This window comes from Zonotrichia albicollis, chromosome 30 (genome assembly GCF_047830755.1).
Source record: "Zonotrichia albicollis isolate bZonAlb1 chromosome 30, bZonAlb1.hap1, whole genome shotgun sequence".
In the NCBI taxonomy this organism is placed as follows: Eukaryota; Metazoa; Chordata; class Aves; order Passeriformes; family Passerellidae; genus Zonotrichia; species Zonotrichia albicollis.
In genome coordinates this window covers 2,457,397-2,485,124 of record NC_133848.1, presented here as the reverse complement: position 1 = coordinate 2,485,124, position 27,728 = coordinate 2,457,397, and the positions used below count along the sequence as shown (strand labels likewise).

At 57.5% G+C, this 27,728-nt stretch overlaps 2 protein-coding genes across 2 annotated transcripts; both read left to right on the top strand.

The window, feature by feature from the left end:
- Positions 1-230: 230 nt before the first annotated feature.
- LOC141725693 (low affinity immunoglobulin gamma Fc region receptor II-like) lies at positions 231-1,779 on the top strand. Its single transcript, XM_074529716.1, has 4 exons — positions 231-339; positions 841-861; positions 950-1,180; positions 1,442-1,779. The coding sequence occupies exons 1-4, from the start codon at positions 291-293 to the stop codon at positions 1,744-1,746; spliced, it is 606 nt and encodes a 201-aa protein (XP_074385817.1). The 5' UTR covers positions 231-290; the 3' UTR covers positions 1,747-1,779.
- Positions 1,780-1,983: 204 nt separating this feature from the next.
- LOC141725619 (Fc receptor-like protein 4) lies at positions 1,984-3,803 on the top strand. Its single transcript, XM_074529576.1, has 5 exons — positions 1,984-2,623; positions 2,707-2,790; positions 3,176-3,197; positions 3,286-3,365; positions 3,446-3,803. Exons 1-5 carry the CDS (start codon positions 1,984-1,986, stop codon positions 3,472-3,474), a joined length of 855 nt encoding a protein of 284 aa, XP_074385677.1. The 3' UTR covers positions 3,475-3,803.
- The last annotated feature ends 23,925 nt before the right edge of the window (positions 3,804-27,728 follow it).

The window sequence follows — 27,728 nt, the reverse complement described above, 5'->3', positions numbered from 1 at the left end:
ATTTACCTGGGACCCCATCCCTGGGCACCCCATTCTCCTGGACACTCATCCCTGGCTCCCTACATAGCCTTAAACTCCAAATTGTGGCAACATCATGTCCCCACCACGTCCCACCATGTCCCCAGACTATGCAGCCTTGTCTCCAGCCTGTCCCCAGCTTGTAGCCACCCTGCCCCCACCAAGGGCCACCTACACGTGGGGACAGACGTGACCTCGCTTCCTTCCCCTTCATCCGAAGAGCCGCCAGCCTGGGAAGCGGTGGCCACAGCAGCGAGTGACAGTCAGTGCACATGGCTGGGGACACCGGGATGGCTGGGAAGGTGGCGCTGCTCCTGTGGGGTGAGTGCCCTGGGCATGGTCCTGACACCCTGGGGATGGGCCCTGGTGAGGCAGAGAGTGGTGGGGAGGGGGCACAGGGGGGCTGTGAGGTCCCCTGATGTCCCCAATGGCAGCAGAGGCAGAGCAGGGCATGGAGCTCAGTGTGAGCAGAGATTTAGGGTGGCTTTAGGGACAGAAATAGGGGAACTGGGATGTGGAGACAGGAAGAGGGGGATAGAGATGTGGGGACAAGGATGTGGCAGAAGGAGCCTTGGGGCCTGGGGACTGTGGGGATAGGGACAGGGGAACAGGGATACTGGGACATGGAATGGGGCCACGTAACATGCAGATGTCACCTGGCCATGGGAAAAGGTGCCATTGGAATGGGATCATGGGCACAGGACCATGGGACTTGGCCGTGGGGACAGGTGCTGTAGGGCTGGTGGAGGTTGGCAGTGCAAACATAGGGTGTCCACCGTGTCCCCATGATCCTCACCCAGCCCTGTCCCTTCTCCCTTCCAGCCCAGATCCTCAGCCTCGCTGGTGAGTCCTCGGGGGATGCCAGGTCCCCACCCCACTGTCCCCAACTCTGCAATGGCCCTGGCAGGCTGGTGTCCCCTGTCACTCGCAGGTGCCCAGACCACCCAGCTCTTGGTGGAGCCCCCCTGGAGGCCGGCGGTGCTGTGGGACCGGGTGACACTGACCTGCCAGGGCTCGGGGACTGCTGGTGACACCACCTGGTACAAGGATGGGCAGCGCTGGTGGCAGGAGGGAGGCGAGCATTTCACTGTCAACGAGAGAGGCACCTACACGTGTGAGAGACCTGGAAGTGGGTGCAGCCCCCCTGTGAAGGTCTCAGACGGTGAGGGTGGTTTGTGTCCCCAGCTTGGCACCCAAGGGAACCCCGAGGATGCTGGATGAGCTGTACTTCATGGCTCACCCTCTGGTGTGACCAGAGACTGTCCCCTATACAGGGGGACATTCCAGAGCATCCCACTATGGGGGGACCCTATTGTTGAAATTGGGGAAACCTGGTGTGCTGACTTTGACCCAATATGGGGGTCCTGATGATATCAGGACCCTTCAGACCCCTGTGATGTGACGGCACCCCTCTGCCCCACAGACCAGGTTGTGCTGCAGGTGCCAGCGTGGGCACTGCTGGAGGGGGAAACGCTGACACTGCGCTGCTGGTACAGGCGGGAGAAGTCAGCCACTGAGGTGTTCTTCTACCGCGAGGAGACAGAACTGGGGAGGCTCCACAATGGGACCGAGCTGTCCCTGTCTCCTCTGCAGCTAAAACACAGCGGCCGCTACCACTGCAAGGCCTGGGTGAACAACGGGGTATCATGGGAATGGGAGGAGTCAGTGCCAGTGACAGTGACAGTGCATGGTGAGCACCTCACAGCCGCCACCCTGACAGCCCCATAGCGCCTCGCCAGGGATTCGGGGTAACTGTTTCCAAAGCCCCCCATTTCCTGCCCTAAGCTTGTCCGGGGACCAGTGCTGGAGGGTCCCCCCTGAGCCCACCCAGGGGTCCCCCCTGACCCTCAACTGCCTCAGCACCCCCAGCCCCCTGCGGCCCCGAGCCCCCCTCCTGCACGTGTTCTACCAAGACGGGCAGAGGTGGGGGGCCCACAGGGGTCCCCGCAGCTACTGGTGCCCACCATGGGGGTCTCCCACTTGGGGAATTACAGCTGCCAGGTGCTCTCCGAGGGGGGAGCTGTGCGGAAGGGCAGTGCCCGGCGCCGCGTCACAGTGCACAGTGAGTCCGGGGATGGGCACAGGGAGCCCTCACAGCCTCCTCTAGTCCCCTTTCCTGGGCATCTCCATGTTCCACAGACACCATGCTTGTGTTCCCCGCCTCTGCCCTGTGTCCCCTCACCCCTCTGTGGTGTGACCCCATCCCCAACATCCCCCATCACACTCACCCCCCTTGTCCCTACCTACCCACACCAGCTGCCAGCCCCTCCCTGTGCTCTCAGCCTAGTCTCTGTCCCCACAGTGCCCGTGGCCAATGCCATCATCACCCTTGGTACCCTATCACACCAGGTGCGTGCAGGTGACAACGTGACCCTGCGCTGCTTGGTGCAGGTGGGCTCAGCCCCTGTCACCTTCACCTGGCTGCACAATGGGCAGGAGGTGACCCAGGGTCCCCTCCTGGAGCTCAGGGCAGTCAATGTGGGACATTCGGGCACCTACCAGTGCATAGCCACCAACCAGCTGGGACATGATGGGCACCGTGTGTTCCGGGCACTCAGCCAAGAGTTGGCCCTGTTGGTGACACCGTGGGGACACAGGGACACAGGTAAGGTCACACAGGGTCATTCGGGGTTGAAGGACCCTTGGGGTTCTTGGTGACCCTGATGTGTCCCCCTCTGTTTCTTGCAGTGGCCGCAGGTGTCGGTTGGGCCCTTTTCTTCCTGCTGCTGCTTGTGGGCATCATTGTGGCCTGGCACCAGTGGCACTGTGTGGGTGGGTGACAATGGGGGGACAGGGGGTCCAAGGGATCTGTAGAGGTCCCCAGAGTGTGGGCATGATAGGGCAGCACCCATGCCCCAGAATTGTCACTTTGCCTGGGGGTCCTGTAGGGTTTGGTGAGGTGCTGGAGGGTCCTGCAAGGATGTTGGGGGTTCTTTCAGGGGCCCTGGAGGTGTTTGGAGCGTGTCTGTCCCTACTGGGCTTTGAATTCTTGAGGCTGAGTTGGCCCAGGGCACTGGGGAGACTCATGAATTCTGGAGGACTTTAGAGATGCTTGGGGGTGCTGAGGGCGCAATTGAGGGTCCCATAGGGGTTCAGGAATCCTGAGAGGGGTAGGGCCCTGGGACCCCACAGTCACCCCTCCCTCTTTCCTTTGCAGCTGCCAGAAAGCAGCAGGAAAGGTGAGTGGGGTTCTTCAACCATGAGTCCCCTTTTTCCCACATGACACAAGTCTCCATCGCCTTCCACACATTGTCTTTTTCCCCACAGGCCCCGCCCTGATCCCCCGGCCCACCCAGAGGAGGGAGAGGTTGTGTACACCCACGTTGTGAGCACCAAACATGTGCAGTGTGAGTACTGTGGATTGGAGGGACAGTGACAGTGGTGTCACCCCTTCCCCTTTGGTCCCCCCAACCATTCTGTCCTGCAGGGCCCTCAGGCATCACCAACCACCAGTAACCCTGGGTGGCCTACGTGGAGCTGCGGGGACCCCAAGGGCGACCAAGAAATACCAGTGACATCAATGAGGTTGTGCTGTGAGACTGGAGGCAACTGGGGTGCACTGGGTATCCCCACCCATGGGCATCCACTCGTGTGTGTGCTGCCACTAAAAACTGCCCCTCCCTGTGGAGGCACAAAGATCCCAAAGGGCTGAGAGAAGAACAATTTCCTGCAACAGCAACGAGAGAGAATAAAACTAAAAGCTACAGCAAAAAGGATCAGATCCCAAATTTTCACAAAAATATAAATTTCCTGGGGAAGTCCCCAAATAGAACAAACCCTGGACACTCTCCCCTGTACAATTCCTCCTCCAGAGGAACCTGAAACTTGCAACTTCCTTGCTTTCATGGCCAAAGCGGCCTTCAGGAGGCTCTGGATTCTCTTGTGCCCTGTCCCAAACTCCTCCTCTGCCCTGTTGCCCCCACGAGGATGTCACAAATGCCCTGTGGGGGTTCCAGAGCCTCCCCCTTCTCCAGAGCAGGTCAGGATCCGGCCATGGCACAGGGTGGGATGTCAGAGACAAGAAACTTTTGATGTCTGGAGACATTGTGGAACAGCTGTGTGTGGCAGGAATGGGTCAGACTTTGCTTTTGGTGAGACTGGGCCCCGTCTGTCCATCAGTCTGTCAGCCATGGCACACTGGGGACAGTGTGAGGCTCTGCCAAAGCCAGATCCTGAGTGGTCGGGTGACCAGAAGTGCCAACTGGGGAGAGGGAACTTGGTAGCCAAACTGGCTTAAAAGGTAGAGCATGAGGTTGCTAAGTCCCTGACCCTGTCTTTCTTGGGATGTCTGTCTCATCCCAGGAGGTGGCAACTCATTTAAATGAGAAAAGTCTCCCAAGGAAAGTGGGAACTGTCCTGGAATGAAAAGAAGACTCATGCTAAAACTTTTATTAATTTCCAAAATGATGGGGCTTCCAGGCCAAAGTGTAGAAAAAGGAGTAACAGCTCTTTCCTGGGAAATTGATAAACCAGAACAGAACAAACAACACAAACCCAGAACTTTCCCTCCCGCTCAGCACTGTAGGTTTATGTGGCAGTTATAACCGTGGCCAGCAGAGGGCGCTGCAGGGAGCACTCCCGGCCAGCAGGGGGCGCCCCGGTCCAGCTCCATCCCCTCAGGGGCCATGGCGGCCTCGGAAGGGAGGGAGGAGGGGAAATCGCTCCTTTTGCAAACTCACGGGCACCAATCGCTCCTGGCACCACCACCGGCAGCGGGCAGAAGCCTCCAAGGCAGTGCCAGTGCCCACTGGCAGCGTAGCAGTGTCCCGGGGTCAGGCACACACCCTGCACAACACCCGCATCTGCTCTCCATGATCCGAATGGAAGGAAGGCAGGGCCTGACCCCAGGCAGGTTTTGAGTGCACAGCATCACCTCTGTTGGCTTTAAACCACAATTCCTGCAAACCCTCAGGCTTTCACTCAGGTGAGGAGGGCAAGGATGGAGCAGCTTTGGGGACACCTGGAATCCAGACAGGGCTCTCCCCACAGCCCCACCACAGCTGTCGCAAGAGCCACAGCTCGATATTTCCACACTCCACCCTTTTCCCTCTTGTCTGGCAGCCATGGCCAGAACCCAAACATTCTTCTCAGGCCGTTCCAAAGGGCTGCATGGTTGAGACAGGAGGAAGGAGGGACCCCATCAAGTTTTTGAGCAGAGTGGTGGGATTTGCCAGGTTTTTGCTGCTATCTCAGAAACTTGCTACAAGGGACAAAATGATAAATTGCTACATTTCTACATTTCCGGACTGGTTCCCTCTCAGCTGCCCCTGCAGGGGCAGTTTCCAGCCAGCCCTGCTCTGAAAACCATCAGACATCCTTGCAGAGCCACTGCTTGGGCGTCCTTTTGGTTTTGTGCTTCTTTCATGGCTGAGCAAACCACAGGCAGGCTTTTTCCCCTCACAGAATTCTCATTTCTGCAGCAGCTCCACATACCCAGAGCCCCTTGGAATCTGTCTGGGCTGACCCCCAGGCCACAGGCACCTTGTGCAGACTGTGCTTGGCCCTCGGTCACTCAAAATTCTGAGGAATCCAGGGAAGAAGCTGTGAACCACGGGTCCACCCAGGAACTGCCTATACCTGGGACCTCCATTTCACCTTGAAATCGAATCATGGGACCCCCATTCCTTATGTCTCCCCATCTCTGGAACCCCTGTCCTAGTGTTCGGTTTATCTCGGCTGTTTGAGGGGCCTGGAAGGCCCGGGGGTGGCCTTGGGGCAGCCCGCGAATCGAAGGACGAGAAGAGGCTTCAGTTCTTCTTTCTGGTTTTATGTTTATTAATTGTTTATCTAAAAGATGTTCTTTCAGCCTAACAAAGATCTGCTCAGCAGTCAGCCATGGGCACACTGTCTCTGCCCTCCGGGGCAGGCACCTATCTTTATACCCATTGTGACGTGTACAATATTTATCATTTTTCCCCAATACCATCTATTCTTATAACTCGGTGTACTCTCAGTAATAACCAATCCAAAGGTGCCACTGTGGCCAAAGAAGATGGAGGAGAGGAGGAAGAAGAAGGAGGACAGGACACACCCCAATTCCTCCATCTTACTCCTCTAAACCCCCCTGTACATAAATCTTAAACCCTGTTTCTCTATCTCTAATTAACTAATCCCTTCACCATTCACCCGGTGAAGCCCTCATCCTTGTCGTCTCCTGTGCAGGACCAAAGTCCAGCTACCAGACATTTCTGGCAACATTCCAGGACTCCCGAGTCCCCCCCCCCAGGTGGTCTCGGAGGCTCAGCATCTCAGGACTGAAATCTTGAGATCCGACATCCTAGTACTGACATTGTCCAGGACCCTCATTCCCTCTCCTGTCCATTCCACCTCCTGAAATTCCCCTTCCCCCAGGACCTTGATTCTCCCACGACCCCCTTTCCTACAGAAGCCTTCATTCCCCCAGCATCCCCATCCCATGACACCAAATCCCTGGAGCCCACATTCCGCTGGGACTCCCATCCGTGAATCCCCAGCCCTGGGTACCCCCATTCCCATTGCACCCCCAACCCTGGTGATTCCCCATCTTCAGAACCCCCATTCCCAGGGACCCCATCCCTGGAACACCCCATTCCCCTGGACAGCCAGCCCTGGCTCCCAAAACCTTCTGAGACCCTCACTCCTGGGAACCCCATGTCCCACTGTGTCCCATCCAGCCTTGTCCCCACCCTGCCCACAGCCTGTGCCCAGCTTGTGGCCACCCTGCCCCCACCAGGTGCCACCTACGCATGAGGATGAGACCTCACCTTGCTTCCTTCCCCTTTGGCCAAAGAGCCACCACCCAGGGGACAGCCACCCCCTGCAGCGAATGACAGCCAGTGCACATGGCTGGGGACACCGGGATGGGGGAGGAGGTGGCGCTGCTCCTGTGGGGTGAGTGCCCTGGGCACAGGCCGAACACCCTGGGGAAATGGACGGGGTGGGGCTCAGGGGAGCTGCGGAATCACCTGAGGTCCCCAATGGCAGCAGTGCCAGTCCATGTTACCCACAGTGGACCTGGGTGGAACTGCGGATGTAGGGTGGCTTTGGGGACAGGAACAGGGGGCAGGAATTCATTGAATGGAGATGTGGGGACAGGAATGTGAGGTCTGGCACCTTTGGGCTCAGGGAGCTCTGGGGATAGGGACAAGGGAACTGGGATGCAGGGACAGAAGGGGACAAGAATTGTGAGGATGCAGCCATGGGGATGGGATCATGGGGATGGGATCATGAGCTGGTGGGGGTGACCTGGGCCAGCATGGGCTGTGTCCATGGTGTCTTCATGCCCAGGGTGTCCACAGTGTCCCCATGTTCTGCCTCAGCCCACGGTGGCCTCGGTGTTGCTGTTCCCAAGGTGTCTGCGCCACAGGGATGTGGTGCATGGGTGGCTGTGAAACAGACATGTCCCTCAGTGTCTCCAAATGCTATGGGGACCACCAGACACACTTTCTCACAAGAAATGCTGTCCCCATGGGGACAGTTGGGGGATAGCCACCACACCCTTTACCCCGTGTGCCTCGGTGTCCACAGTGCCACCCCCACCCAGCACTGTCCCTTCTCCCTTCCCGCCCAGAGCCACAGCCTCACTGGTGAGTCCTCAGGGGAGAGGCTGTGGGGGTGTCTGTGTGGAGGCTGTGAGGTTCTCACCATGCACTGTCACTGGTGCGGACACCTCCCACTCCCTGGCTTTAAGCCAACCCCTGCAGCTGTAGTTGCCACCGTGGTGCAGCTGCAGAGGGAACAGGGTCAGCTCTGTCCCATTTCGGAGCTCCACCAGCTGCTTCTCCTCACGGTGGAAGGACACCCAGGTGACCAGGTTGTTCCACCGTTCCCGGCAGCGCAGTGTCACCCTGTTCCCCTCAAGCAGCGCCCGAGCCGGCACCTGCAGCACCAGCCAGTCTGGGGAACAAGTGGGTCCTGTCACATCATGAGGGCTTGGAGGGGCCTGGATGCGCCTCCCAATGGGACCCCCCATTGGGTCACATCCAGCACACTAGGGGTCCGCAATTCCAATACAGGGACCCCTCACACTGGGATGCTTTGGGATGTTCCCAGAGCAGGGCACAGGTTCTGGTCACACAGGAGGTGACCCATGGAGCAGCGCCAACCTAGAGCCCTTGAGGCCCCTGCAGGTGCCAGGCTCGGGACACTCAAACCCTCTCACCATCTAAGACAGTCACGGGGGGGCTGTTTCCACTTCTGGGTCTGGAACACGTGTAGTTACCACTCTCGGTGACAGTGGTTGCGGCCCTCCTGCCCCCAGTGCTGCCCGCCTTTGTACCAGGTGGTGGCACCAGCAGTCCCCGAGCCCTAGCAGGTCAGTGTCACCCGGTCTCAAAGTACCAGTGTCCCCCAGGGGGTCTCCACCAGGAGTTGGGTGGTCTGGGCACCTGTGGGTGACAGGGGACACCAGCCTGCCAGGGCCACCATGGGACTGGGAACAGAAGGGTGGGGCCATGGCATCCCCCGAGGACTCACCAGCAAGGCCAAGGGTCTGGGCTGGAAGGGAGAAAGGAGAAGGGTGGGTGGGGGTGGCACCACACAGACAGCGGCACCCGGGATAGAGGGTGTGGTGGGTGTCCCGAAAGTGTCCGCATAAGGGCAACACTTCTTGTGTGAAAGTGCATGGGGGTGGATCGCAAAAGATTTGGTGAGGCAGGGGGACAGGTCTGTGTCGCAGCCACCCATGCACCACATCCCTGTGGCACAGACACCTTGGGAACAGGGACACTGAGGCCACCCTGGGCTGAGGCAGAACATGGGGACACTGCGGACACCCCGGGCATAAGGACACTATGGACACAGCCCATGCTGATCCAGGTCACCTCCACTAGCTCATGATCCCATCCCCATGGCCACATCCTCACCGTTCTTGTCCCCTTCTGTCCCTGCATCCCAGTCCTTTGTCCCTATCCCCAGAGCTCCCTGAGCCCAAAGGTGCCAGTCCCCACATTCCTGTCCCCACATCCCCATCCCCAAATTCCTGCCCCCTCTTCCTGTCCCCAAAGCCACCCTACATCCCTAGTTCCACCCAAGTCCACTGTGGGTAATATGGACTGGTACTGCTGCCATTGGGCACCCAAGGGGACCCCATAGCCCCCATGTTCCCCTCCCCTCCCCTCCCCTCCCCTCCCCTCCCCTCCCCTCCCCTCCCCTCCCCTCCCCTCCCCTCCCCTCCCCTCCCCTCCCCTCCCCTCCCCTCCCCTCCCCTCCCCTCCCCTCCCTCTTTGGCGTGTCAGGCCCGTGCCCGGGGCACTCACCCCACAGGAGCAGCGCTACCTTCCCAGCCATCCCGGTGTCCCCAGCCATGTGCACTGGCTGTCACTCGCTGCTGTGGCCACCGCTCCCCTGGCTGGTGGCTATTTGGATGAAGGGGAAGGAAGCGAGGTCACATCTCAACCTTATGTGTAGGTGGCCCTTGGTGGGGGTAGAGTGGGGACAGGCTGGTCACAGGATGGGGACAAGGCTGCATAGTCTGAGGACATGGTGGGGGATGGTGTTGCCAGGAGTGGGGGGCTCAGGGGATGTGGGGAACCAAGGATGCGTGTCCAGGAGAATAGGGCACCAGGGGAATTGGGGTCTCCATGCCTGGAGGGTTCCAGGGCTGGGGGTGTTGTGGAAACACGTTTCCCAGGAATTTGGAGTCATGGCATGTGGGTGCCGGGGTTGAGGGTGCAGAGGGAAAAGGAGATCCTCAGGAACAGGGGTTCTGGTGGAAGAAGCAGCCCATGGGATGGCATGAAGGGAATGGTTTTGCTGGGCAATGGCAGTCCTGGGATGGGGGTCTTCAAGGAGGAGAGACCGAGGCAATGGGGGTCCCATGGTTGAGTTCCCAGGAGAATGGGGGTGCCAGGGATGGGCAATGGCTGGGTGGGCACAGGGATCAAAGCTGCTTCTGGGATTGCCTCAGATTTTGGGGTGACTCAGAACCTAGCACATTCTCCACAGTGCTCATGGCCAGGGGGGCAACCCAAGGTTGTCCTGGGAGGTTCACGATCTCTGACCCACACACTCCTGGGCTTTTTCCATTCACTGCCATTTCCTGGCTCAGCGACCTCAGCAAACATGTGATGACCATTTGGCTGAGACAAAATTACACATCCACAGGATAAAGGCAAGAATCGTTTCCCACACCATTATTTTCCCAATAAAAAATAAATCAAACTGACAAGGTATAAAATTAGCTGGTTTATAGAATACTTTGAATCATTGCTTTCCCAACAAGTCACTCACAATGAAAACACAAACAAATCACAAAATATGGTTTTTTTCTTCCTTTAGGAACCCCTTGCTGCATCCAAGGGCAGCATTTGCTTGTGGATACCACAGAGTGCGTGGAATCTCCCTGAGTATCCAACAGCTCCATGGGATTGTTCCCTGCCTGCTTGGCAGTAACCCAGCCCCTGAAGGAAGCCTTTTGTTGAGCCATATTTAGGAATTATTCCAATTTTTCTCATTCCCACCTTGAAACTTGAATGACTTCCCATGGATTCAGTGCCCCAAATGGGAGAAGCTCTGCCCATTCTTGGGACGGTGCACAGGAATCTGTGGAAATGCCCATGTGTGTCTCAGGGTCTGATTCCCTGGTAAATCCACTCCAGCCTGCCCTGAATTCCCCTGCCTGGGCACTCCTTGCTCCTGCTCTGACACTCCTGTTCCCCAACCCCTTGTATGCAGCCCCTGCTCAATATTTCCAGACTTTTCCCTCTCTTTTGGTGTGCACATCCAGAACCCAAACATTCTTTCTTGGAGGTACCAAAGGGCTGCAGGATTTGTTCAAGATGGAGGATACAGGTCAGGTTGTTGAGCAGATTGTGGTTGTCTTTGCAGTAGTTCTGGGGCTCTATCAGTCCCTTGCTGAGAGGGGAAAAAAATGATCAATTGCTGCCTTTTGGACTGGTTCCCACACAGCTGCCCTTGCATGGGGAGTTTCCAGCCAGCCCTGCTCTGAAAGCCTTCAAAGGCCCTTGTAGAGGCACTGCTTGGGCTCCCTTTGGGTTTTGTGCTTCTTGCAGGGCTGAGCAAACCACAGGCAGGCCTTTTTCCACCACAGAATTCTCACCTCTGCAGCAGCTCTAAGGCTGTGAGAATCAAAGCCAAGGGGGCAGGGGGGGCCCTCAGGTGCTGGCTGCCACCTGGGGCTGGCCAGAGCAGGGCTGGGCAATGGCCATCCCGGTGCAGTGGGGCTGGACCATGGCTGGGCCCCAGCCTTGCATTGACAGGCACCGGGCAAGGAATGTGCAGGGACATTCCTGGAACTGCCACCCATGGGAACAGGATCCACCATGCCAGGATGTGTCAACCCCTGGACTGGTTTCCCCCAGGTCATCCCCACAACAGGGACATCACAGGGCAGGACCCTCCTGGATGTGCCCTCCCAGGATAGACACTGCCTCCCTTTGCCATCTGACTCTCAGCACAAATGGCCTCTTCCTTTTTGTCCAGGAAAAAGAAAGTGAAAGTGTTGAGGGGGCGCAGCCCAACACCTCCATCCCCCACAGCCTCCCCATCCTTCCCTGCTCTCCTTACTCCCAATTATCCCTCTCCCATGGCTTCCCCCAATGCGTTCCCTGCTCAGGTGATTCCTGGGATTGCTGAGCCAGGAACTGAGGTTGAGGGGACATGGCATAAAAGTGAGGAAAAAAAGGAAGAAAACAGAAATAAAGAGAGAAAAAATCAAGGGCAGGGGAGGGCACAGAAGCAGAGCTACCCAGGACCCCCATGTGATACCTGCACAGGAAACAAGCATTCCAAGGGGGTAGCACCTGGCCACGGGTCACCCCAAAATCTGAGGTACCCAGGGAAGGAGCTGTGACCCCCATGCCCCCCCCCAGCCACTGCCCATCCCTGACACCCCCATTCATTTGGGACCCCAATCATGGGAATCTGATTTCCTTTTGTCTCTCCTTCCCTAAGACCCCTTTTCTGGACTGCAGTTCCTCACGATCTCCTACCCCAAAGAACGCCATCCTGGTAATTCCAGTCCCTGAGAGCCCCATTCCCTTGGGGACATTGATTGATTCCTCCAGGGCCCCTCATTCTCCCAGGGTTCCCCTTTCCCCTCTCACCCCCATCCCTTGGCCCCCATCCCATGATCACAAATCCCTGGAGGCCACATTGTTCTGGCACCCACATCCCCAAGTTTGAGTCCATCCATCCACTGGGACCCCCATTCCAATGGGACCCCATCCCTGGGCACCCCATTCCTCTGGAAACCTATTTCTGACTCCCTACACCACCTCAGACTCCAAATTCTGTCCCCACCATTTCCCCACCATCACCCCCATGTCCCACAAGGTCCCCACCCTGCCCCCATCCTGTCCCCAGCCTGCCCCCACCAAGGGCCACCTACATGTGGGGACGGACGTGACCTCGCTGCCTTCCCCTTCATCCGAAGAGCCGCCAGCCAGGGGAGCGGTGGCCACAGCAGCGAGTGACAGCCAGTGCACATGGCTGGGGACACCGGGATGGCTGGGAAGGTGGCGCTGCTCCTGTGGGGTGAGTGCCCCGGGCACGAGCCTGACACCCTGGGGATGGGCCCTGGTGAGGCAGAGAGTGGTGGGGAGAGGGCACAGGGGGGCTGCAGGATCCCCTGAGGTCCTGAAAGGCCGCAGAGGCAGAGCATGAGTTGACCAGGGCTGTGGGGACAGGAGAGGGGGGACAATAACGGGGGACAGGGATTTGGGGAACTATCATGGGGCTGGTGGGGGTGACCACTGCAACCACTGTTGAGTCTCCATTTCCATGTGTCCAATGTGTCCCCATGTCCTAACTGAGCAAGGGCCAGTCGGTGTGTCTCTGTCCCCAAGGGGTACTTGCCACACTATGACAGTTTATGGACAGCCCCCACACCCAGTCCCTGCCTTCCAATGTCCCTGTGATGCCACCCTCACCAAGCCCTGTCCCTTTTCCCTTCCAGCCCAGACCCTTGGCCTTGTTGGTGAGTCCTCGTGGGATGCCATGGTCCCATCCTGGTGTTCTCAGCCCCACGCTAGCCCTGGCAGGCTGGTGTCCCCTGTCACCCACAGGTGCCCAGACCACTCAGCTCCTGGTGGAGCCCCCCTGGAGGCCGGCGGTGCTGTGGGACTGGGTGACACTGACCTGCCAGGGCTCAGGGACTGCCAGTGCCACCACCTGGCACAAGGATGGGCAGCGCTGGGGGAAGCAGGGACCGGACCACTTCACTGTCACCGAGAGTGGCACCTACACGTGTGACAGACCCGGCACCGGGCACAGCCCCTCTGTGACAGTCTCAAATGGTGAGAGGGCTTTGGTTGTCTCCAGCATCGCACCTGCGGGGACCCCAAGGTCTCTGGGTGTGCTCTGCTCCATGGGTCACCTCCTGGTGTGACCAGAGCCCATCCCCTGCACTGGGGTGCGATTCTACCATGGGGACAAGGAGGTGGAGAGGTCCCTCAGTGGGACAGAGCTGTCCCTGTCCCCTCTGCAGCTGAACCACAGTGGCCGCTACAGCTGCGGGGGCCAGGTGGACTCCAAGGTGGCACCGTGGGCACTCTCGGCTTCAGTGACAGTGACAGTGCATGGTGAGCACCACACAGCCGCCACCCTGACACCCTTACAGCCCCTCCCCAGGGACTCGGGCTCACAAATCTCCCTCCCGTCCCCTTCCCAGAGCTCTTCTCGGTGCCGGTGCTGGAGGGCCCCCCTTATCTTACTGTGGGATCCCCCGTGACTCTGAGCTGCCTCAGCACCCCCAGCCCCCTGCGGCCCCGAGCCCCCCTCCTGCACGTGTTCTACCAAGACGGGCGGGTGGTGGGGGGCCCACAGGGGTCACCGCAGCTGCTGGTGCCTGCCGTGGGTGTCTCCCACTCGGGGAATTACAGCTGCCAGGTGCACTCTGAGGGGGGGGGCGTGCGGAAGAGCAGTGCCCGGCTCCGCATCACGGTGCACAGTGAGTGCGGGGATGGGCACAGGGAGCCCCTACAACCTCCTCGGGGGCCCCTGCCCTGTCTGGGGATCTCCATAACTACCCGGGTCCCCCATCCTTTCCTGGGTACCTCACCATATCCCCCAGCCCTATGTGGGTACCCCCATCTTTCTGCTAATCTTTTTCCGCATCCCCTCATTCCTTGTTGGGTCACACTCTGTGTCCCCCCATTCCTCACTGGGATCCCTTCATCAGTCCCTGATTCAACCTCAGCCCTCTCTGATCTCCCTCCATGGTCCTCAAGTCTCACCATTCCCTCCCTGGTTTTACATACTCTTCCTGGGGTCTCCCCATCTTCGTCTCCAGGTTACTCATCCTTGAGCCCTCCATCATTCCTTGGGGTCCCGATCCAAGCCCCCCTCCTATTTCTGTGCCTCCCTTTCGTCAATGTAGTCCCACTTCCCCTCTCCCATCCCACCTTCCCACGGGTCTCTCACTGTTCCCTGGTGTCCCCCCATCCAAGGGGTCCAGCCCTTGGGGGTGTCCCTGTCAGCACAGCCCCCGTGGCACAGGTAGCATGCAGGGACTGACGGGTGCTGAGCTGTGCGGTGGCTGTGCCTCCCCTGTCCTTCTCCTGGCACCAGGAGGGCTTGGGGGCACTGCTGGGAATGGGCCCCTTCCCGGAGCTGCGCCACATTGGGGACAATGACAGTGGCCAGTACCGGTGCCAGGTCAGCGACAGGGACAGGGTGGTCGAGAGTGATCCCCTGAATGTCACCGTCCTGAGCAAGCAGGACCCTCGGACTGGGAGTGACCCCTCCCATGGCACCCCCATCCCACCTCGCCTGGTGCCAGCCGTTTCTCTGTCCCCACAGTTCCCGTGGCCAATGCCACCATCACCCCCAGCCCCCTGTCACACCAGGTCCGTGCAGGTGTCAACGTGACCCTGCGCTGCTCAGTGCAGGTGGGCTCAGCCCCTGTCACCTTCACCTGGCTGCACAATGGGCAGGAGGTGGCCGGGGGTCCCCTCCTGGAGCTCAGGGACATCGATGTCGGACATTCGGGCACCTACCAGTGCGTGGCCACCAACCAGCTGGGACAGGACGGGCACCGCGTGTTCCGGGCACGCAGCCCAGAGCTGGCCCTGGAGGTGACACCTGGCTCACCCTGGGTCACAGGTGGGGTCACACAGGGTCACCAGGGTGCTCTGTACTCCCAGGGTTCAGGGTGACCCCAATGTGTCCCCCTCTGTCCCAGCAGTGGCTGTGAATGTCGGCAGGACCCTCCTGTTCCTGCTCCTGCTCCTGGCTGTCTTTGGGGGCTGTCATTGGTGGCACCACCAGGGTGGGTGACAATGGGGGGGATGGGTGTCCTGGGATGAGGGGGAGCCCCCAGAGTGGGGGCAGAGATCAGGAATCCGGTGGGAATCAGGGCTGCAGTGGGGATTTGGAGGTCCCATGGGTGGTTGGAGCTGCTGAGGTCCCAGGAAGATTCAGGGGTCCCGGTGTCCCCACTGTCACCCCCTCTTCCTTCCCTTGCAGCCACCAGGAAGCCCCAGCACAGGTGAGTGGGGGCCTCTGTCTGGGACTCTCCTTTCCCTCTTCCCAGAAAACAACCAGATCCCCCTCCTTATCCCCCCAGGACCCCCCTGGCGGTGGGAGCTGTGCTGACCCCCACATTGTGGGCACTGAGCGGGCAGAGGATGAGTACAGGGGGGGACAGGGACACGTCACCCAGGTCCTCACAACTGGTGTCTCTCTCACAGCCCACGCAGGTGTCCTTCGGTCCTGCACCACCTCGAGATCCACAAGTGACCAATGCGGAGCTGTCAGGACCTCACAAGGGACATTGGGACCCCCCAAGGACTACAAGAGCGTGCTGTGACACTCGGGGCACCGGGGGTCCCTGCCCCAGGGCACTCCCCGTGTGCACCCCCACCCCCCAGATACTGTGTTCCTGTGCCGGGGGGGTGGCAATGAGTGAGGGGGTTGCATGTGGGGCTGCCCAGAGCTCCCCATTCCAGTGCTCCCAGTGCTCCCTGTACCCCCAGGGGCTCCCCTTTACCCGCACCCCCCCCAGTGCCAGGGGGCACAGGAGCCTTGTCCCTCTTATTGGACCCAAAACACAGCTTTTGATGAAACCGGGGGGTTTTTGTTTGTTCATCTCTTCCTAGTCAGCTCAGGAATGAACAAGGAGGGTCCCGCTCAGGTTGTTGAGCAGATCCTTGTGGGATTTGCAGGATTTTTGGGGCTCCCTCAGTCCCTTGGAAGTCACCCCACAGCACCACCGCAAACAGTGCTCCCTGCCTGTTTCCAGGGAAACCGCGCCCCCTGTTTTCATGGCAACACACACCCCGTTCTCATAGCAACAGCATCCCATCTCCATGGCAACCGTCCCCCATTCTCATGTCAGCAGCCCCCTGTTCCCATGCCCTAAGCCCCTCAATCCCATGGCAACAACACCCTTCTGTTCCCATGGCAACAGCCCTTTCCCAATTCCCACACCCACAGCCCCCTCATTACCATGGCAACAGCCCCCTCCCATTCCCATGCCTACACCCCCCCATTCCCATGGTAACAGCCCTCCAGGCCAATGGCACCTGTAGCCCCCATTCCCATGCCCACCTCTCCCCGTTTCCATGGTAACAGCCCCTCGGTTTCCATGGCAACACCTCCTTCCCATGACAACGGCCCTATTCCCATGGCAACACTCCTATTCCCAAGCCCACAGCGCATGCGTCGCACTGTCTCCGCCTCTCTGTCTCTCTGACTTAATTTTCCATCATCCTCTGCGACCCGCGGTGCGCTAACGGTGCTTGGCAGCTCCAAGCGGACTCCATTTCCCATCGCGCCCCGCGACGCAAGCGGGAGGAGTGGGTCCCTACGGCGGCCACCGCGGGCTAAGTGTCGTGATGAGTGCCGTGCGCGGACGCCAAGGTGGCGGACGAGGAGGTCGAAACGTGGCCGGAGGCGCGGAACGGGGCTGGGGAGGGAGCCCCCGGGCGGGCCCCGTGTCGTCCGCATCGTCAAGTCCTAGTCGAGTTACGGCTTTAACATTTGCGGACAAGTGAGCGAAGGTGGGTAGCTGCTCAGCATCAACGGTGAGCTATACGTGCCGCTGCAGCCCGTCAGCGCCGTGCTGGGAGGACGAGATGCCGACTGCGCCAGGGTGCGCAAGGAGGACTTGGCGTCCTGGAGGTGTGAGTACGGGGGGGCTGCCCAGCCACAGTCCCCCGGCAGCCGGGCCCGGGAACGCGCCCCACGCACAGGGGCAGTCCCGGGGGTGCGGGAATGAGGGTCCTGAGGGGGCTGGGGGCCATGAGGGGGCTCTGGGGGCCATGAGGGGGCTCTGAGGGGCCCGGGCTGAGGGGACACCGAGCCCTTGGTGCGGTGTTGGGATGCTGAGGGGCTCTGCGGGGCCTTGGGTGAGAGGGTCATGAGGGGGATTGGGACCCCCGGCCATTGGGAGGTTTTGAGGGGTTGTGAGGGGGCTGAGGATCGTGTGATGAGGAGGGACTGGGATCCCCAGCCCTTGCTGGAGGTTTGGGGGGAATCCTGAGGAGGCTGAGTGTCCTTTGGTGAGGTTTGGGGGTGTTGGGGGCTCTGAGGGTCTCCTGGTGAGGGTGTGACTGGGGAGGAGGGGGAGCCCCCGACCCTTGGTGGGGATTTGGAGGTCGTGAGGGGGATGAGGGTTCCCTGGTGAGGATCTTATGAGAAGGGGTTGAGACCCCCAGCCCTTGGTGGGAATTTGGGGGGTCGTGAGGGGGATGAGGGTCCTTTGGTGGGCATGTTGTGAGAAGGGGTTGAGACCCCCAGCCCTTGGTGGGAATTTGGGGGGATCCTGAGTGTTATGAACAAAAATTCGGTTAATATCTTTTTTTGTGAGAAAGAGTTACAGGGACGCAGCCAGATCTGTCTCTGCCAGGATTCTTAGTGCTTTGTTATTGTAATAACAAAGGCCGTTGAGGCTTATCTCCTCTTTTGTATTAGTAAAAGGCCTGGCTGGGTGCGGTGGATGGCCCTTCCCCGAGGCTGTGCTCTCTTACAGCATAGGGAAGACACCTGAGAGGGTGGGGGGGGTTATGCAAAGTGACTCCAAAGTCCAGAATGCTTTGTGGGACCACGACTCGAAATGCAATGAGAAAACCCCAAAAACAACGAGCCAAATAAGAATTGAGAGACTAAAGTGATGTCTGAACATGAGGAGCCAAGTGCTGAGCCTGAAGAGATGCGGAGTCCCTCTCGCCCTGACCATGAGAGTCGTCCCTGGCAGTGAGACTGGGCCACCGAACGTCAAGAAATTAAGATCTGACGGGGACATCACGCCCTAGAGGCTCCCACGAGAACTGGATCCCCCGGCTCTGCCCCTAGTGGACAGAGCTGCGCATGTCCTCCTCCTCTGAGTCGCCCTGGGAGACGCGACGGGGACTGCAGCCCTACCGAGCCGCCCAATCCTGAGCTGATCACTTTTAATAAAGGCATTAAAAAGGAGAAGAAGTCTCCTGGCCCTGTTTATTTCACTGAGGAGGCACCAAGGGGGCAGAGGATCCATTGGTGAGGTTTAGGGGGTCCAAAAGGGGGGGTCTTGAGGGGGCTGAGGGTGCCTTGCTGAGGGTATCATGAGCCCCCAGCCCTTGAGGGGAATTTGGGGGGTTCTGAGGGGGGGGCTGAGCCCAGACTGAGCCCCACAACCTTCGCCGGGGGTTTTGGGGGGGGGGGTCTTACAGGAGCCTCTCAAGGGGAACCCTTGGGTTTCAATGTGGGGACTCTCCTGGGGAGGTCAGGGGGGAATTTTTAGTGATAAACCCCTTGGATTTCAATGTAGAGACTCCTAGGAAGGGCAAAGGAGCATTTTTAGGGATAAACCCCTTGGATTTCAACCTGTAGATGCTTCCTTCCCATTCCTGGCTCTTGTGTTTTCCACCTGCTGCTTTTTCACACCCAAAATTGGAACTTCGCCCCAGAAAACACCTTCCTATGGGAATATTCCTGCTGTGTGGAAACTCATCTTCCTTTCCCCCAAAAAAGTCCTTAAACATTGTGGTTGAAAGCCCTCAAGTCCCAGCATGGGGGTTGGTTTTCAGGGATCCCACCAGATCCTCCCACAGTCACACTTCACTCCAGGTCGTTTAAGTCCAATTACTGATTAATTCCAGGGATTTCCGAGCTGCAGGAATGTTTCGCTGCCAGCTCTGGAAGTCCAAGGGGTGTGAGGAGCTGTCAGGACCTGTCAGTGACTGGTGAATCCTGCAGAAATCTCAGCTGGGATTTGGCTCTGTCCCAGCTGACCCAAATTCCCGATTCTTTGATTTTTCCATGCAGGAGAAGTGCTGGGAGCAGGAGAAATTCTGTATCTGGATGTGTCAATTGGGGCAGTAGCATTCCCAGGCTGAGGGGGGAGGGTTTTGTGGGCACTGGGATGAAATTTTCCCTCATTTTTGAGTGTTTTGAGGAATATTTAAAAAGCTGAGTTTGGCATGAGAGAGAGGTTTGGAGCTTGGTGCTGGAATTTTGGGGTTCAGTGGTCGGTCCCAGGTGAGGACTGAGGGATGGTGTGTGAAATAATTAAGCCCTGGGGTTAATGATGGTTAATGAAGGAGGTTTGCTTGTGGTCTCCCAATCCTAGTATCCCTATGGGAGGTGGAAGGATTGGGAATTTCCTCTTGGTTTATCCAATTATTTCCTGGGAGAGGTGGCTTTAATTTGTCCCCGTGTCCTGTAGGGCTGCCAGGTTGGCTCTTGCCCTATTCCAGTATTTATGTATCCCAATATTCAATATTCCAATATTTATATATACCAACATTTCAATATTCCAGTACTCCCATATCCTAATATTTCCATAGTCCAGTGTTCTTGCATTCCAGTATTTCAATTTCCCAACAGCCTTGTTTTCCAATATTTCAATATTCCATTATTCCAATTTTCCAATAGCCTTGCATCCCAGTATTTCAATATTCCTATATTTCAGTATTCCTGTGCACCAATAATTCAAGATTCCAATATTTTAATATTCCTATATTTCAGTTTCAGTAATCCTGCCTTCCAATATTTCAATATTCCAGTACTTCAATATTCCAGTATTTTGCTATTTCAATATCCCAGTATTCCCACACTGCTGTATTGCTATTTCCCTATATTCCAATATATCAATATTCACATAACTCAATGTCTCCATATCCCAATATCCCTATTTTTTATTATTCCAAGATTACCCAATTCCCATATCCCAGCATTCCAATCTTTTTCTGCAGAAACCACCCCAAAATTCCCAAGTCCCATCCCTGTTCTGGCAGCATGAAAGCCCCCTCATTTTCCTCAGCTCTGTGAAAATCCCAACTCCTGGAATTCCTGGAGGAGGAAACAATAACCCAGTCCCAAAATAGCTCTGATTTCCCTTCCTTTCACAGGAGCAGCCGGATTGGGTTGGGAAATCTGCTCTCCCGGCCACCCCGGTTCCTCCACAGGGAACTCCCCAAAATCCAGGCCCTGGAGCTCCAGGAGGAGCTGCCTGGATGGATTTGGGATGTTCAGGGTGTTGATTCCATGCAGGATTTCCTTCCCACCTCCTGGAATTCCCAGCAGACCGGCCCCAAGGAGGGGAATTTTTGGGGAGGAAGAGCCTGAGCGAGGAGGTTGTTCTGCTCCTGAGGGATTCCTGCTGGGATTTATGGGAGATATTTGGGATGTGGACACTCACCTGTGGCTCTGGCACTCCATAGCTCATCTCTATCCTGGAAAACCCTGGAGATCACCCATCCAAGTGTGTTTTCCATGAAAAGCCCACTCTTCCCCATCCTCATCCGACACCAACAGATGCTCCAGGTCCTTTTTCCATCCTTCCCTCCCAGATCCAGCATCCAGCTCCTCCCTGTGCTTTCCCAGGCTCTGGAATGCTCTGGAATCTGCAGGGACAGACAATGGGATCTAATTGAGCTCTTGAGTAATGCCCAGAATGTCGATCATCACCAATCCACCAGGAAGAGAAGCTCTGGAGCTGTTTGAGGAAGGACAGAATGGAGGAGAAAGGGATTAATCCCTAACACTGAGTGGGAAAATGGCCGGATTTAGGTGGGGTGGGCAGGGCTGGGGCATCCTGGATCCCACCAGACTCATTCCTGCTGCAGGGAAACCTCTGGAACAGGCGCAACACTGGGAAGGTGTCAGGTTTTGATGGAATAACCTCCAGAATTGGTGTCTTCCCAACGTTCATGGGTGAGGCCAAAGGCTTTTCCCTCAGGAGGTTGGACTGTCTCTCTCTCCATGGGTTCAATTCCTGTTTTATGGGATGGCAGAAGCCGGCTCTGCCTTGGAAAGGTCTGGAATGGTCTCTGTACTGCAGTGGGAGCTGCTGGTTCAGCGCATTTCCAGTGTTCTGCTCACCAAAGGCACTGGTGGGAATTCACCCCAGGAACAGGCAGTGGGAATTTCCTTGTCCAGAGGCTCTGAGGGGTCTTTAACCTTAGAAAATTTAAGAAATGGATTGGAAGTGGAAGCTAAAATTCCTTTGATCACCAGCTGATTTCCCATTCTTTTCCTTCCCCTTTTCCCCTTTTCCACCCCTTTTCCCCCTCTTTTCGCTCCCCTCTCCTTCCCTTCCCTCTGGAATTTCTCGGATCCTTCATGCACCCCATCCATTCCCAGGGGTCTCCATCTCCAGGATGCTCCTTGCCAAGTTCCTTACAGCGAATTCCTGTGACAGACCCCAAGTCAGGGAATTTTCCCAAATTCTGGTGGAAAATGACTCAATCCCTGTCAGAACAGGAACCCCAGAATGTTTTTCGTGTCATGGGGCCCTTGCTTATCCGTGTTGGCCTGATGGGAATTCTGCTTCATCCTCACGCTGTGCCAGCAGCTCTGCTCCTCCAAATAGAAGATTCCCAGATTCCAGGATGTCCCAGCCTTTGCCAGCAGCTCTGCTCTTCCCAATGGAAGGTTCCCAGATCCCAGGATCTCCCAGCCTTTGCCAGCAGCTCCGTTGTTCCCAATAGAAGAATTCCAGATCCCGGCTCAGCTGGTGGATGAGATGTTTTCCACACTGCCTCCATTATATCCAGGGAATATTGCACTGGGCTGAGGAGCTTCTTCCCAGCTCCCTAGAAAAGGGTGGGGGGGGAAAGGAATTCCATGAGAAATCCAACCTCCAGCTTCCACCCATTGAATCCAAAGCTTTTCACATGGTAATTTCCCATGGAATGAAGGAAAAAGAGGCTCTTCCATCCTGTAGTGGGAAATGCAACAACCTCCGTCTCCAGGTGGAACCCATTCCACATTCCCAAAAAAAGGGACTTATCAGAGGAAGTTACTCCTGGAATGCTGCTGGGAATGGCTCTCCTCAATTTCCCATCCAGCTCTAAAGCTGCCAGAATCAAAGCCAAGGGGGGGGGGGGACCCTCAGGTGCTGGCTGCCACCTGGGCCTGGGCAGAGCAGGGCTGGGCAATGGCCATCCCTGTGCAGTGGGGCTGGGCCATGGCTGGGCCCCACTCTGGATGGCCACCACAACAACATCAGCCACTCCGCAATGCACATCACTGTCTCAAAGACATCACAATATTTAATCAACAATATAATAATAATGTAATATCAATTCATATAATATCCAGTGAAAGTCAACTTCCATTAAATTATTTCTCACAATATATACCAGTGAAGAACTGTTATTCCTGTTCCCACATCTTTGCCTAAAAGCCCTGTAATTTCAAAGTTATAATAGTTCAAAGAGAAAGGGTTTGTATTTTCCATCCCAATGGAGGTTCCCGCCTTGTTCAGCTTCCTTGACAGAGTTGAACAAAGAAACACCATTTCTGCCAGTTTAACCAAAGAGCTGCATTTATGTCCCAGGAGCAGGGAACCAGGTCCTGTGTCCCCTTGGAACTGGGATGGGCACCAGTAAGCCACCTTAGTGGGAGCACTGGGAGGGGGATTACAGAGCCACTAAGCACATGGGGGTAAAGAGGAACAAATCTGATTTTGATTTATATCACAACATATTCTACACATGAGGAGAAAAATGACTCTGTTGGTTCTACAAGTGCTGGGAGCCCTGTCCCTGGCAAGGCTTCACACAACAGATGATCAGGGGAGAGAAAGCTGCAGTGATGGGGCTGTCAGTGACCCTTACTGGCCGGTGGGACAGATGCCTGGGAAGAATGTCCGGGAAAAAATGCCCAGGAAAATCAGGCTCTGGAAGTACCCTTTGCAAAGAAAAGCAGCAAACTGTGACACACCAGGAGCATTTTGCTTTGGGTTTCTTGGAGGGATCAGGGGCTCGCTCGGAGGGTCAGCTTGGCCCTCCTCCCCTGCTGGATTCACATTCTCTGAACCTGGGAGAAGCAGTGAGAGAAGCAAAGAATGATCCAAACAATTCTTATCTCATTTACTGCTCCTGTGTTGTTGACAAGTGGAATGCATTGTGGAAGATTGTTTACCTGAAGGGAATTGGTGATTGGATTCTGGTGTGAGAGTTTTGATTCACTGACCAGTTGAATCCAGGTGTGTGTGATGGGACTGTTGGCTGACAGTCATGAGATTGTGGAGTGGAGTGCAGTTGAGTGCTTGGCAGATTCAGTTTAGATGTAATGTAATATAATATAGATTAGTATAGTACAATAAAGCAGTTAATTAGCCTTCTGAAAAGATGGAGTCAGATGCATCATCCCTCCCAGACATTGGAAAAGATACACTTCCCTGCTGCCTTTTCCTCCCTGGTCCTCCTTCCCTGTCCGCACTCGTTCTTCCCTGCTTCGCTGCTTCCCCGAGGCAGCTCATTCCTGCTCCTCCTGGACATTCCTTCATTGCTGCCCCGATGCAGCAGATGCTGCATGCACCCACCCGCTGCCTCTGCCGTGTTTCCCATGCTGCCCACAGTACCGAGCCTGCTGCACCTGCCCACCGCAGCCCCAGCCCACGGCAGCCAGCCCAGAGCCACCAGTGCCGCAGCACCAGCCCACAGCCAGCCCGCAGCAGCCAGCCTGCAGCCATCGCTCACCCATGCCAGGGACACGCAGGTGCCGTCCTTGGAAATCATGCCCAGCCACTCACAAAAGCCATGTGGGCTCGCCCTGGCTTGCAGCACACACACTCCATCTTCCCAGCTGATGCTCACAGAGTGCCTGGGCTCCTTGTGGTAACGCTGTCCCTGTCTTCTGTTTCTCTCTCTATCCTTTTCTTTTTCTACTCCCTTCTCTCCCCCTTCGGGAAGAACACTTATCCTCCTTTATCAATAAACAGTTCTCTGATATAATGTTGCTGTGTTTGTTCTTCATTTTCATCCGAGAAACCTTTCAGCAAGAATCCTCCCCGACTCCCTCTTTTCCAGAGGGATGGGACAGGGGTAGTGGGAGGGGGAATGGGGAAGCCCTGGGTGCACTACAAGCACTGTGGGGAAAGAATGGGGCAGTCCCTGAGGGTACTTGGGCACTTGGATGGGGCTGGGGAACCCCTGCAGGAACCAGCAAAGGGATGGGAGAGCCCTTTGCACTAATGGGAGAAGAAATGGGGAGCACAGGGTGCCCTGTGTAGCCTCCCCTGACCCATGACCACCTCCCTTGGAAGGATGGGCAACCACAGGAGGCATGGAGGGAGCACCCCCAGTGTCAACCAGTGCTTTCCACTTCTCAGAGCATCACAACTTTTGGTGTAGATTGTCATAGATGTCACTGGGGTTCCATGGTTGCCTTTGCAGCTCCATGTACGTCGCCTGAGGATCCTCCACTGGGTATGCCAGCGGGTCTGGGTGATCCCTGTGGGAATAAGGGGGTGTGTGGAAGGGTATGGGAGGTGCTGGGGGTTTGGGTAAAAGGTGTATCATGGCTGGAGGCTGCACTCACTTTTCCTGGTGCTTCCTGGCATCTGCAAAGGAAAACTGGAGGGGTGACTTTGGAGACCCAGGGGCCCCCATCCACCCTTGGCAATGCTGAACCACCACCAGACACACAATTCTCCCCAGGTCCCCCCAGTATCCCTGATGCCCCTCCAGTATCCCTGACCCACCCCACTTGCACCAGCATCCTGAGACCCCACAACCCCGCACCCAGCAGGGATAAGGACCCCTGACAGAACCCCCAACATCCCTGCAGGGCCCTCCAACAGCTCCCCAGGGCTCTGATTCATGGTCATTGCGGGCTCAGCCTCTCCCAAGCCAGGGGCTGTGGGTGCTGCCCTATGGGCCCCCCTTCTCTGGGGGCCTTCACACCCCTCTCCATGACCCCTGTCATTGTCACCCACCCACACGGTGCCACCGGTGCCAGGCCACAATGACACCCACAAGCAGGAGCAGGAACAAAACAGCCCCACCGAGCCCTGCGGCCACAGCGAGAAACAGAGGGGGACACATTTGGGTCGCCCATCACCCCAGGGGTCCTGCACTCCCTGATGACCCTGAGTGACCCCACCTGTGTCCCTGTGTGTCCCTGTCTTCGGCGGTGTCACCTCCAGGACACTGGGGGTGATGGTGGCATTGTCCACGGGCACTGCAGGGACACAGACAGGGCTGAGGGCGCAGGGAGGGGCTGGCAGCTGATGTGGGGGGATAGGGACGGGGGGGATGGGTGTGGTGGGGGATGTTGGACATGGGGTCACATCACAGAGGAGTGAGGGGACGCAGGGCGGAGGTGGGGGGACAAAAGAAATATTTCAGGCTGACATGGAGGTGCCCAACCAGGGGACCTGGGGGGTCTCTGGGGGCTACCCGTTCCCATCCCTGCACTCACTGGGCACCGTGATGCAGAGCCGAGCGCTGCTGTTTGGCATGGCCCCGCCATCGAGGCGCACTTCGCAGTTGTAATTCGTCGGGAAGACGCCCCCATGGCGGGCACCAACAGCTGCAGGGACCCCTGCGGGCCCCCCAGCACCTGCCCGTCCCGGTAGAACACGTGCAGGAGAGGGGCTTGGGGCCACAGGGGGCTGGGGGTGCTGAGGCAGCTGAGAGTCAGGGGGGACCCCAGGGTGGGCTCGGGCGGACCCTCCAGCACCGGCACCGGGAAGAACTCTGGAAAGGAGAGGAGAGAGGGATTTGTGAGCCTGAATCCCTGGAAGGGGCTGTGGGGGCGTCAGGATGGTGGCTGTGGGGTGCTCACCGTGCACTGTCACTGGCATTGGTGCTGATTCCTGCCACGCCCAGGATCCCACCCAGCCCCTGCACCTATAGTCGCCACTGTGGTGCAGCTGCAGAGGGGACAGGGAAGGCTCGGTCCACCACGGAGCCCCCCCAGTTCCGTCTCCTCTTGGTAGAAGGACACCAAGGTGACCGTGTTGTCTCGCCAGCCCTGGCAGCGCAGTGTCACCGTGTCCCCCTCCAGTAGTGCCTGTGCCAGCACCTGCAGCACCAGCCAGTCTGGGGGAGAGCACTGGGACACCCCCATTTGGTCACACCCTGTGCACAGGGCTCCCCGATTCCAAAACGAGTTCCACCCACACTGGGATGCTTTGGAATGTCCCCAGAGCAGGGGACAGGATCTGGTCACACAGGAGGTGACCCATGGAGCGAAGCCCACCTAGAGCCCTTGAGGTCCCTGCAGCTGCCAGGCTGGCGACAAACAAACCATCCTCACCGTTTGAGACTCTCACGGGGGGGCTGAGCCCACTGCCGGGTCTGTCACACGTGTAGATGCCACTCTTGGTGACATGGACGGTGTTGTGTCCCTGCCAACAGTGCTGCCTGTCTTTGTACCAGGTGGTTGGTGTCCCATTGCTCGTGGCTCTTTGGGCAAAGGGGAAGGAAGCGAGGTCACGTCATGCATAGGTGGCCCTTGGTGGGGCAGGGTGGCCACAAGCTGAGCACAGGCTGTGGGCAGGGTGGGGACAGGATGGGGACAATGCTGGGTATGACACAGTGGGACATGGGGTTCCCAGGAGTGTGGGGCTCAGGGCGTTTGGGGTCCCAGGAATGGGTGTCCAGGGGAATGGAAGGTCCCCGGGGAATTGGCGTCCCTGGGAATGGAGGAGCTGAGGAGGAGGAGTCACTGGGGATGGGGTTGCCATGGGAATGGGGGTCCCATGCCTCGGGGGCTCAGGGATGGGAGTCCCAGAGGAACATGGGCTCCAGGGATTTGGGGTCATGGGATGGGGATGCTGGAGGATTAGGAGTTCCCGTGGGAATGGGAGGTCCTGGGAGAATCAGGGTCCTGGGGAAAGGAGGATTTCAGGGGATGGAATGAGTAGGAGAGGGTTCCTTGGGAAGGATGAGTCCTGGGACATGGATATCTTGGGGAATGTCAGTACTGGGATATGAGTCCCTGGGAGGGTGGGGAGATAAGAAATGGGGTACTCATGATTTGATTTCCAGAGGAAAGGGAGGGCCAGGGACAGGCAGTGGCTGGACGGACCCATAGGTCTCAGCTACTTCGCTGAGTGCCTAATATTATGGGGTAATCCAGGGCCCAGCACAGCCCCCCACCAGGTGCTGGTGGCCTGGGGGTCACCCCAGACAGATTCTGAGGGGCTCTGGGTGTGTGGAGCTGTTGCAGAGGTGAGAATTCTGTGGGGGACAAAGGCCTGTCTATGGTTTGCTCAGCCCTGCAAGAAGCACAAAACCCAAAGGGAGCCCAAGCAGTGGCTCTGCGAGGGCCTTTGATGGTTTTCAGAGCAGGGCTGGCTGGAAACGGCCCCCTGCAGGGGCAGCTGTGAGGGAACCAGTCCGGAAATGCAGCAATTGTTCTTTTGTTCCTCTTGGTAAGGGACTGAGTAAACCACAAAACTACTGCAAACCCCACAGCAATCTTCTCCACAGCCTGACCTGAACCCTCCTCCTCCTCCCTGCCATGCCGTGGATGGACAGTGGCCGGATGCCCCGCACCCACCACAGCCGCTCTCTCACTGCCCTCCACACCTGGATGGGGAGAGAAAATTG